The sequence below is a fragment of the Ahaetulla prasina genome, chromosome 3 (genome assembly GCF_028640845.1).
Source record: "Ahaetulla prasina isolate Xishuangbanna chromosome 3, ASM2864084v1, whole genome shotgun sequence".
In the NCBI taxonomy this organism is placed as follows: domain Eukaryota; kingdom Metazoa; phylum Chordata; class Lepidosauria; order Squamata; family Colubridae; genus Ahaetulla; species Ahaetulla prasina.
Genome location: NC_080541.1, coordinates 114,109,231 through 114,121,375, shown reverse-complemented (window position 1 = coordinate 114,121,375; position 12,145 = coordinate 114,109,231). Strand labels below are relative to the sequence as shown.

Below are 12,145 nucleotides of genomic sequence, written 5' to 3'. Positions count from 1 at the left end.
GACTGAAGGTAATATCTTTCTTTTGTCTTTAGTCTCGACCAATAGAGGGTCCAACGCAGCACCAAAAGTAGCTCCCCTGCGAAGGAGCCGATGCCAGCCTCCATTTGTGGCGGGCATCCGCCTGCCAATGTCTAAGCCAGAGTAAGCGTCGAGCCGTCAAAGCTGAAGCCATGGATTTGGAAACAAAACGTATGGCATGTAAAGTGGCATCCGAAAATTGAACAGCTGCAATTATCTTATTCAGGTCCTGGTGGATACGAGTATCCTCTGCTGGAAGTTTATCCTGTAATTGTCTGAGCCACAACAAGGTGGACCTATTAAAGAAAGATGCTGAAGAAGCCGACCGGATTGCCCAAGCTGCACCTAGATGAGCTCTCTGCATGACTTGCTCTGCCCGTCTATCCTCTGGACGAAGGTTCTCTTCAGGCTGGCCCGGAATGGATGAGGAAGATGCCAGAGCTGCAACTGGACCATCTACAGTGGGTGTCTGTAGAGCTGAAGCTAATTTGGGGTCCACATTGAAGAAACGTTTGTCTGCTGAGGAAGGAACCGTAGAAGAACCAGGGGCTGTCCACTGGCGTTTGATTACGTCCATGAAAAGTGGGGGTGCTGGAATAGAATCCGGAACTCGGTCAGGTTCAGAAAAAAGAATGTCAGATGCACCCTTGGAGGATGATGCCACAGGTTGATCCGAGGAAGAACTCAATTGAGCCACATTCTTTGCCTTGAAAAGCAAGGACTTAAAAAGACTAGGAGGAAAAAGACCAGTAAATGCCGGCTGGTCAGGTAATAAACCTTCATCTTCAGACAGGTCAGGACCTCCCCTTTCTAATCCCTCCAAAAGAGAGGGATGGCTAGGTACTGAGTGGGTAGGCGAGACTGTACCCAGCTGTGACTGCATTTCCTCCTCTTCAGGATCCTCCTCCTCACTGATACCCTTGAATGGGACAAGGAAGCCCTCTCAGATATCTGCATGCCCGATAAAAGCGTCCTTTGAACGGCCTGTTCAGTGATTGCCTGAATATGTGGCGAAACAGGCAAAAGAGGCTCTGCCCCCTGACCAACAACGTGGGTTGCAGTAGAAGGAACTGTCTGAGAAAACTCCTCAGGAGACTCAATAACTGGTGCATCTTCTGTATGAGAAACTGGAGGAAGGGATCCCCCCCATAATGCGTCTGTAGGAATATCCACTGGGCAACATTGTAAGGAAGCTTGACCAGGAGAGGTAGAAATAATACCCTCTCGAATAAGAGACCCAGCAGAAGTACTGGGTTCTGGATTGGCCATTGAAGAAGAGGGTAAATTAGAGACTGCCCTACTACATATTCTCTGTATTGCTTCATCTCTTCTCTGCTCATCCCTCAGAGATGCTTTAGACGACTTACTGCGGCCTGAAGTAGGTGGGGCCTTGGTTTTCTGCTTGGAAACACGGCTGCACTTTGCAATAGGGGCCTTGGGAGAGACCCCTCCTGATGGACCTTGCTCCTCCGGCAATGGAGACCCCTGGCGTTTGTTGGATTTTGCCAAGGCCTTAGGCATGATGAAATATTAAGTTTCTAGGCCTCAGTAAGGCCAAAGAATCACTTCTCCTCTTTTTTTTTTTAAATTCAAAATGGCGGCCCCAATAGAGAGAGGGAGAAACTGACTATTAAAGTCCGAACTGGAGGAGAACTGCAGCTGAAATAATGAGAGCACAAAGCTCCACGCCCAAATTAGCCCCTAACTCCGCCTAATGTAAACTTCAGGACTAATCTTCTGAAGACTCACCCGAAATGTGCTCAAAATGGCGGCCGCCAATAGAGAGAAGGAGAAACTGACTATTAAAGTCCGAACTGGAGGAGAACTGCAGCTGAAATAATGAGAGCACAAAGCTCCACGCCCAAATTAGCCCCTAACTCCGCCTAATGTAAACTTCAGGACTAATCTTCTGAAGACTCACTCCAAATGTGCTCAAAATGGCCGCCGGAGTTTGGATAGGGGAGGGGCGGAGTGAGCACTAAGCTCTAAGCATCTCCTTCCGCAGCTGCAATAAGCGATCCATTTAAACTGTTTTGGGCGGGAAAAATCAGATCGCGCGAAATAGGAGACGGAGGGCTGGGTAAATTGCAGGCTACCCTGTGGGAGCGGAAACCAAACTCCTCAGCGATCATAATTAAAGCCGGGCGGCAAACTAATCCAAACAATTTCTAAACCGCCCAGCAAGCCCTCGGCAGTGCTAGAAGCTGCCCCAACGATACTGGGAGTGAATAACTCCACTCATCCAATCCCTGCTGGCTTCGGGGGCGCTAAAAACCCCACCAAAAATATCCTGGAACGCCTGCAGCTCAACAGGATTGAAGCAGAAGTAATAATCACTTCTGCAGCCAGCGGAGAAAAAATAAGAAAAATGTTACTCACAAGTATGTATCCTGCAAGTCAGGCAGGGAGATCACAAGTATGTATCCTGCAAGTCAGGCAGGGAGAAATCCACAACGCAACCGTCCAGGCTGAACAACTGAGTCAAAATCTGGGGTTCCCAGCAGCAAGGGGCGGGACTTTCAGCTTCAACAGACTCAGTTATCCAATCTGAACAGAGGAGCTCCACCCACTCTTGACTGCTGTCTCCACCATAACGGAGAAGAGATTAAGAAGAGGTGGCAAAATTACACAGAAGAACAAGAACGAGCTTAATATCCCTGATAACCACGATGGGGTGGTCACTGACCTCGAGCCAGACATCCTAGAATGTGAAGTCAAATGGGCCTTAGGAAGTCTGAGCAACAACAAAGCTAGTGGAGGAGACAGTATTCCTGCTGACCTATTCAAAATCTTAAAAGATGATGTAGTAAAAGTGCTACACTCAATATGCCAGCAAATTTGGAAAACTCAACGGTGGCCACAAGATTGGAAAAAGTCAGTTTATATTACAATTCCAAAGAAAGGTAATGCCAAAGAATGTTCAAACTATCGCACCATTGCACTCATTTCACACACTAGTAAGGTTATGCTTAAAATTCTACAAGCTAGGCTCCAGCAGTATGTGGATCGAGAACTACCAGAAATACAGCCAGGATTTTGAAGAGGCAGAGGAACTAGAGATCAAATTGCCAACGTACCCTGGATCATGGAGAAAGCTAGGGAGTTCCAGAAAAATATCTACTTATGCTTCATTGACTGTGCTAAAGCCTTTGATTGTGTGAATCACAACAAACTGTGGCAAGTTCTTAAAAAGATGGGAGTACTAGACCATCTTATTTGTCTCCTGAGAAACCTATATGCGGGTCAAGAAGCAACAGTGAGAACTGGACATGGAACCACTGATTGGTTCAAAACTGGGAAAGGAATCCAGTAAGGCTGCATACTGTTGCCCTGCCTATTTAACTTATATGCAGAGCACATCATGAGAAAGGTAGGGCTAGATGAATCAAAAGTTGGAATTAAGATTGCCGGGAGAAATATCGAGAACCTCAGATATGCAGATGATACCACTCTAATGGCAGAAAGCGAAGAGGAACTAAAAAGCCTCTTGATGTGGGTGAAGAAGGAGACTGCAAAAATTGGCTTGAAACTCGACATTAAGAAAACTAAGATCATGGCATCTAGCCCTATTAATTCCTGGCAAATAGATGGGGGAAAAATGGAGGTAGTGACAGATTTTATTTTCCTGGGCTCCAAGATCATGTGAGGAGGAAAGCTATGGCAAATCTAGACAGTATACTAAAAAGCAGAGACATCACCCTGCCAACAAAAGTGTGTATGGTCAAGGCTAAGGTTTTCCCAGTTGCAATGTATGGCTGTGAAAGTTGGACCATAAGAAAGGCTGAGTGCCAAAGAATTGAGGCCTTTGAACTCTGGTGCTGGAGAAGAGTCCTGCGAGTCCCTTGGACTGCAAGGCGATCAAATTGGTTAGTCCTAGAGGAGATCAATCCTGACTGCTCTTTAGAAGGCTAGATCCTGAAGATGAAACTCAAATATTTTGGCCACCTAATGAGAAGGAAGGACTCACTGGAGAAGAGCCTAATGCTGGGAAAGATTGAGGGCAAAAGAAGAATGGGACGACAGAGAATGAGGTGGCTGGATGGATTCACTGAAGCAGTAGGCGTGAGCTTAAATGGATTTCAGAGGATGGTAGAGAACAGGAAGGCCTAGAGGAACGTTGTCCGTGCAGTCACAATGGGTCAGACATGACTTCGCAACCAACAACAACAAATCTAAATAAAAGAAGAATTAGGGATGACATGATAGCAGTATTACAGCATTTGAAGGGCTGCCGCAGAGAAGAAAGGGTCAACTTATTCTCCAAATGGCAGGAAAAGAAACAGTGGTTGGAAACGAATCAAAGAGAGAAGCAACCTGGAATTAAGGAGAAACTTCCTAACAGTGAGGACAATTAACCAGTGGAACAGCTTGCCTCTAGAAATTATGAACGCTCTATCACTGGAGATTTTTAAAAAGAGACTAGACAGTCACTTATCTGAAATGGTATAGGTCAGTGGAGAACCTTTTTTTCCTCGGGTACCGAAAGTGTGCACATGCTGACACCCCTAATGCAATGCCACCTCGCAGGCCCCTCCCCCCACGCATGCATGCCAGACCCCCCACACTCCCCCCACATGCAACCTCCCATGCTCCCCCCGCCCCCATGCATGCACGTGCGACCCCTGTTTTGGCGCTAGGTCTTCCTGAAGCCTCCTGGCGCCAAAAATGGGGTGCGGGGGGGACACAAACCCCACCCCCTGTGCAGGCACATGCTATCCCCCCTCAACACATATCTCCCTGCAGAGACCCAAAAATCAGCTGGCCAGTGGGAGACATGGGAGCATGCATGGTAGAGCTCACCTGGGCATCGGCTTGCGTGCCTGCAGAGATGGCTCTGCGTCCTACCTACGGCATGCATGCCATAGGTTTGCCATCATGGGTATAAGTTCTCCTGCTTGAGAAGGGCGCTCGACTAGAAGACCTCAAAAGTCCCCTCCAGCTCTATTCTGCTCTATTCTTTTTTTTAATTTTTAATTTTTATTTCTCATAAACATACTTAAATGTACAAACTCTTATCCATCATTAATCATACATATTATCTTTTAACTTTCATATCAGTTCATCCTTCATCCTAAAAAAATTGGGTATATTAAGGTATATTCGGGGTTGCTCTCCTACCATTTCCTCTCCTTTATTTTACCACAACCTTTCCTCACCTTCTTCCCTTCCTTCTTCTATCCCTTTCTACTTTCTTCTTTCCTCCTCTCCTTCCCATTCCCTCCTTCCCTTCAAGACATGGGGATTTCAAGAAATTTCAAGACATGGGGATGTTTTTATGATTGGTAGAAAAGAAATATGAATAAAAGAGTAGAGATAAATTGGATAGGGAAAAGGCAAATGAGAGAAAAGACAAAAAAAGAATAGAAATCCAGATGACACCTAAATGGTAAATGGAAAAAGGGGAAGGAGGGGGAAAATGAAAAAAGTGTTATTATATGACATGAATGTCATCATATATTATATATAATATATATTATAGTACATGAATGATGATATAGGTATAATTATTAAATAAAAAAGAAATTGAAATATTCTATTCTATTCATTATAATAAATATCATATGCGTTCAAGCTTTAATTTAAAAGTTTAACATTTCAATTATACCTTAATCATACTTTGAGGTTTTTCATCAAGTAAAATAGTAATCAAAATGTATTTTTTTATAGTGAAATTATCCAAAATATATGTTACAGAATGTTTTCATCTGACATGCCCAATATCATATCTTATTTAAATCTTACGACTGAAGGTGAATATATATGTCCCAGGATAAGACAAGTGTCAACTTCGAATCAAACCTGACAGCAGCCATTTTTCTGTTCCTCAGTTGCCACAGGAAGGGGGAAGGGGGTAAGGAGGTTGGAATGCCTTACTAGAGACAACAGAGTTTTTTCTTGAGAACCAAGGTTCTACTGGCAACTGATAAGGTTGGCTAGGGTTAGGGTTAGGGTTAGGGTTAGAGTGCCTGGAGAGTCTCCCAATTAACCCAATTAGCCAATGTGACCTGTGACACTTGGGGATGGTTTATATATATTTTTTTGAAAAAAATTATTTATTTTTAAATATAAAATAAAAAACCTCATCAAATCAATTCCATTACAGCATGCTGTAAGGGTGTTAACATATTTTCCTGTGCATTCACAAAATAATCATATCTTCCATACATATATCTTATACTCATTTTTCCTAACATATCTTTCCATTTAACCAATTATAGAATAAATCCCATATTTTATAATATTGTTTATCTTCTTGTTCTCTAATTTCAAATGTTAATTTACTCATCTCTGCACATTCCAACATTTTTCTAATTATTTCATCTTGCAGAGGTAACTTTTCATTTTTCCAATTTTTTGCAAATACAATCCTAGCTGCTGTAGTAATATTAACAATCAAATATTTTATATCTTTAGTATATATCTCCGGTATAATTCCCAACAGAAAGATTTCTGGCTTAAAGTCAATATACTTTTTAATCATTTTTTCCAGCCACGTGTGTATTTTAGTCCAATATCTTTTAGCTTCAATGCATGTCCACCACATGTGGTAATATGATCCAGGTATCTGATAACATTTCCAATATTTTTCAGATTTGTCCTTAGACATTCTAGCAATTCTTGTCGGGGGTAGATGCCACCTGTAAAACATCTTATATAAATTCTCTTTAAATGCTGTCGACATCGTCATTTTATAATTATACATCCACAATTTCTGCCAGTCATCTAGATTTATCCCATGACCAAAATTCCTCCCCCAAACAATCATGGTCTCTTTAACCTGTTCTTCCTCTAACTTGACCTCTAGTAAGTATCCATACAGTTTATCAGATTGTCATCTGAACCTGTTAAAATCTCATCAAAACTCAGGTTATTATAAAAGCCTTCTGTTTTAACATCATATCTGGATTGTATTTGCAAGTATGCAAACCAATTCATTGTTATACCCTCTGCCTCTAATTCTAATTTGGATTTTAACTCACCCTTTTCATTCAACAATCCATTATATCTAACAATATGTTCCTTTTTAAATGTTATCGAGTAAGAGAATGCCTCAATGGGTGAAACCCACAACGTTTCTCTGACTATATGTCTTCTAAAATAGCCCTGTGATTTAGCTTGTCCATACCATAAAAAGGCGTGCCATCCCAACAACAACGCCTTCCAGAGTTAATATTGTATTAATTTTGAGGGTTATCCATTCTTTAATCCACATCATATTTGCTGCTTGATAATATAGTTCCCAACTGGGTAGCCCAAAACCGCCTCTAACTCTCTTATCTTGTAATAATTTTATTTTTATCCTTGCTTTTTTCTCTTGCCAAATATATTTCAGCATCGCTTTATTCAGCTCCTCAAAGTACCCTCTGGTCAATTTAACAGGTATAGTCTGAAACAAATACAGAATTCTAGGTAATATATTCATCTTAATTGTTGATATTCTTCCCAACAAAGAAAATTGTAGATGTTCCCACTTAGTCAAATCCGCCACAATCTGCTGTTTGAGTTTACCATAGTTATTTTCTTTTAAAGTGCTACACCTTGGAGTAAGATATATCCCCAAATATTTAACTTTATTTGCAATCTTCATCCCAGAATATTCTACCAACTCATTTTTTTGTTTCATCAACATATTTTTTGTCAAAATTTTCATTTTGTCTCTATTAATTTTCAAGCCTGCCACTTTCCCATATTCTTCAATTCTTTCTAACAAACAAATTATAGATTCCAAAGGATCCTCAATAATAAAAACCAAATCATCAGCAAAAGCTTGAAGTTTGTATTCTTCCTTCTGAATTTTCATGCCTTTTATTCTCCTTTCCTCTCTAATATTTCTATTCAATACTTCCAAGGTCAACACAAACAGCAGCAGTGACAGTGGACAGCTTTGTCTTGTACCTTTTCCAATTTGAATCGCATCCGTCAATTCACCGTTTATCATTATCTTAGCTGATTGTTTATGGTATATGGTTTCTATTGCTTTAATAAATCTTTCACCAAAGCCCATTTGCTTCAATTGTAGGAAGATAAAATGCCAAATAACGTTGTCAAATGCTTTTTGTGCATCTAAAAAGATCAACGCCATCTATTTTTCGGGATGAGCCTCATAATATTCTAAAGTATCCAAGACTACTCTCATATTATTCCTAATTTGTCTTTTAGGCAGAAATCCATTTTGATCCAAATGTATAAATTCATTCAAATATCTTTTAAGGCGTTCTGCAAGTATTAAAGCAAATATTTTATAGTCTGAGTTCAAGAGGGATATAGGTCTGTAATTTTTAACTTGATTAAAGTCAGAGTCCTCTTTTGGAATCAAAGTAATATAAGCCTCTGTCCAGGTCTCAGGTATTTTCCCTTTCTGCATCACTTCATTCATAATCTCTAAAACTGGGAGACTGGGAGACCCAGTTGTTGTTGAAATGTCACATAGTATTAAACTGGCAATCCATCTGGGCCTAGAGCTTTCACTTTTTTTTTGTTTTTTCAGTGCTTGCATTAATTCCATCATTGTTATATTTCCCTCCAACATAACTTCAAAATCTTTAGGAATCTGAGGTAAATTTGCTTTATTCAAATATTGTTTCACATTTTCCTTATCGATTCCCTCTTCTTTATATAATTGTGTATAAAACAATTCTTTTCTTCTCTTCGTTCATAAATTGAATCTGGCCGTTACAATCTTCTAAATGTGAAATTCTGTTTTTCTTTCTCTTTTTTAAGTTTATAAGCTAGCCATCTACCTGGTTTGTTAGCATTTTCAAAATAATTCTGTTTTGTCCCTTTGATTTTTTGTGCTAACTATTCCTTTTCAAGCAAAGCCGTTTTGTGTTTAATTAAATCCATTCTCATCTTAATATCTGTCTTCTCTGGAAATCTTTGTAATTCTTGTTCCCATTTTTTAAAGTCATTTTCTAATATTTTAAAGGTTTGTTTTTTCTTACGGTTCCTTTCCCCTACATAGTCTATGAACAAACCTCTTACATATGCTTTCATTGCATCCCAACGGTTTTGTATTGAGGTGTTTTCTTTTTTGTTTTCTTTGAAGAAAAAGGTCAGTTCCTTCTATTTTTGTGTAAGTTCTCTATCTTTTAGAATCATCATATTTAAAGTCCATCTAGATCTTTTCCTATGGCCTTTCCATATCAACATCATAGGGCTGTGGTCTGCCCAGGTATTGGCTTCTATATCAATTTTTCTTATATTGAAGCTCATTTCTGTTGTCATCCATATCATATCTATTCTAGACCAGGATAAATGTCTACTTGAGTAAAAGGTATACTGTCTACTCTGCTGATTCCTTTCTCTCCATACATCTTTCAAATTCATTTCCTCCACCATTTTAAAAAAGGACTTTGGGAGGGTCTTTCTCTTTTGCCTAGTTGTTTTCTGAGTTTTATAATCCCATCTTTACATCAACAACACCATTCCAATCACCAAGGATACATATATTTTCATAATCCAATTCAACAATCTTTCTGTGGAGTTTCCTGTAAAACTCTTCTTGATTGTCATTTGGAGCATATATTGCTAACTAAAAGTATTTTTTTATTGTCATCAGTTGTTTCCAGTATCAAAATTCTACCATTCTCGTCAGAATATACTAAATTTGCCCTAATAGGCTCTTTTTTATATATGGATATACCTCTTTTCTTACATTGTGGTAATGATGTATATACTTTCCCCAATTTTGATTGTGTTAATATTTGTTCATGTTGTTTTTTAAAAATGTTGTTTTTTAACTTCTTGCAAGCATATTATATCCAATTTCAATTTTTCTAATTTATGAAATATTTTCCTCCTCTTAATTGCCAAATTTAATCCATTAATGTTTATTGATATCAATTTCCTCTTCTCCATTTCGATGTTTTATACTTAGGGTTTATCGCTCTTGTCGATCTTGGTTCACGACGAGGCTTAATTTCAATCATGCCACCTACAGCTCTTTCTTCTTTTTGTAATAAAGCTGCTAACTCTGACTCTTGAAGTTCAATCAGTGAAACTTCAGCGCTTGTCTTTCCTTTGTCGTTTAAGAATTCTGTGTAGAAATCCTTGGCTTTATCTATTGTATCAATTCTATATTTTTGCTGTTGCGATGCAAAAAAACAGGCCCTCTGGCGCCAACCATCTATAATTCACACCTTTCTGCAATAAAGCCTTGGACAAAAATTGGTATTCTCGTCTTAATTCTCTTACCCTTCTGGGAACTTATTTCAAAACAATGATTTTTTTGCCATTGTATTGCATTGTCTTCTCTCTTGCTGCTTGTAGAATTTGTGCTTTAAATGATTTTTTTTAGTAAATCTTATATGGACTTCCCTAGGAAGATTGTTTCTTGCTGCATATCTTGTATGCACTCTAAAAATCTCATCAATTCCACCGAGTGCCTTTTCCTTACTAATTTCCAAAAGTCCAGCCAATATTTCTACCATTTTATCAGCCAAATTTTCACTCTTCTCTTCTTCTATATTTTGAAATCTCAAAAAAATTCTGCTTTATCAATCTCCCAACCTAAGGCTCCACCTTGCTCCTTTTCTATCACTTCCAATCTACTGTCGATGTTTTGAATTTTTTGATCTCTTTGTTCTTCTCTTTCCTCTACTTTCTGAAGTCTATCCTCATAATTTTTCAGCATCTGTTGGATATCTTCTACTTTTTCATCTGTTTTTTCCATCTTTTGCTTAATCTCTTCTATCCCCTGCAAAATAAGCTGAAGAGAAGAGTCCCTTTCCCTTTCCCTTTCCTTTTCCTGTCTAAGTAACGCTGGTATTGTTCTTTGAGATCCTGCTGGTGAGGAAGAGGGGGCAGGGATCGCTGTTGCTTTTCTGCTCATTTTTGTATATAAAAGTGCCAACTCTGAAACTTCAAATTATAATGCAAATTGCCAAAGCTGTGCAGCAAAAAAGGGAAAAAAGAAAAAAGTCTTCAGACTCTTCTATGTCTTAATCCAACTCGAATTAATCTCAAAAAAAAAGAAAAAGAAGAACAAAAGGCCCAAATGTGTAGAAAAAGAAAATAATAATAATAATGAGATACATATACAAAAATTGTTCTTAAAGGGTGAAGGTAGGATGCAAAAATAAAAAGTAAAAAAATACTGGAGGGAGGATATATAAAAAAAACAAAAAACAGAAATAAAAAGGATTTTTATGAGAACTCTCTTTAAGTTCTTTCCTTAAAATTTCATTCAACAAGGGATATAAAAACAAAAGAAACTTTTCCCTTGTCTTCTTCCCTTCCCTTACAAACTTTTCCAATTTACAATATAAAATAGAACACCTGCACAAACAATTCAGTGTTCTTAGTATCTCAAGAAGCAACAATGTATCTCAAGGTTAAAGCTCTGGGGAAAGTATAACAATATATCAGTCCTTTGTTACAATAAAAGTACAGTCAGTAAATAATAGTCTGGTTGAATCCTTCTCTCTCCCTCTTCCTATCTGCCTCCTCCTTCAAACCCAAAATAAAAAAAAGAAGAAAGAGAAAGAGGAAAAAAAACCACAAAAGGAAAAATTGGCCGAATAATTAGGTATAAAATTAATAAGGGAATATAATAAGATTTAAAACTTCCCCTAGAAAAACTCCAATAAAAACATTCTTAATTCCAACACAACAGGCAAAAAGAAAGAGGGGGAAAAAAATCAATCCTCACAGTTTAAATGCAAAATGAAAACGTTCCCAGAAAAGAATCCAAAAAAGTCAACATTTAAAAAGTAATTCTTTGTTAAACATTTTTAAGCCACCATTCAATTACTTATAGTCTTAACTATTTTCTTCCTTCCAAGGCTTAGGATGGTAAAAGTTCTTGTTAATTGAAAACCTCTCACCCAGCCAGCACGTTTCCTTCCGCTCTTCCGTCTAGGAGCTGTCCCAGCTTTGTCAGCCTGGGCTGGTTTAAAACGGCACGAAAAAGGATTTCTCCTGGGTCGACCGGGGATTTGGCGGTATCCCCGAGACCAGCAGGAAGTGTCCTTCCAGTCACTGTCCCTCCAGGACAGTGAGGTCCGAAAATCCGGACCGTCATGCCAGAAAAAACATCGGCTGCAGGTCCAAAGATTGAATCTGCTGCCGTTTCGCTGCGACTCCAGCTCCGCCCTCCGGGGATGGTTTATATTAATTAGGTAGTTAC

General features: G+C 39.0%; 2 protein-coding genes across 5 annotated transcripts in view; both read right to left on the bottom strand.

Moving 5' to 3' along the window:
• LOC131194859 (cysteine-rich protein 2) overlaps positions 1 to 12,145 on the bottom strand; it is a 270,743-nt gene that overhangs the window by 10,472 nt on the left and 248,126 nt on the right. The window contains exon 8 of one of the 3 annotated variants that reach the window (XM_058176395.1): positions 5,541 to 6,656. The exons of the other annotated variants lie outside the window; for them this stretch is intronic. Coding sequence (XP_058032378.1) covers positions 6,496 to 6,656 — 161 coding nt within the window. The 3' untranslated portion in view covers positions 5,541 to 6,495. Of the gene's footprint in view, positions 1 to 5,540; positions 6,657 to 12,145 lie in introns of those variants that run through there. 3 annotated transcript variants of the gene reach the window in all.
• Positions 1 to 12,145, bottom strand: part of LOC131194853 (uncharacterized) — a 268,449-nt gene that overhangs the window by 81,506 nt on the left and 174,798 nt on the right. The gene's annotated exons all lie outside the window — the stretch shown is intronic.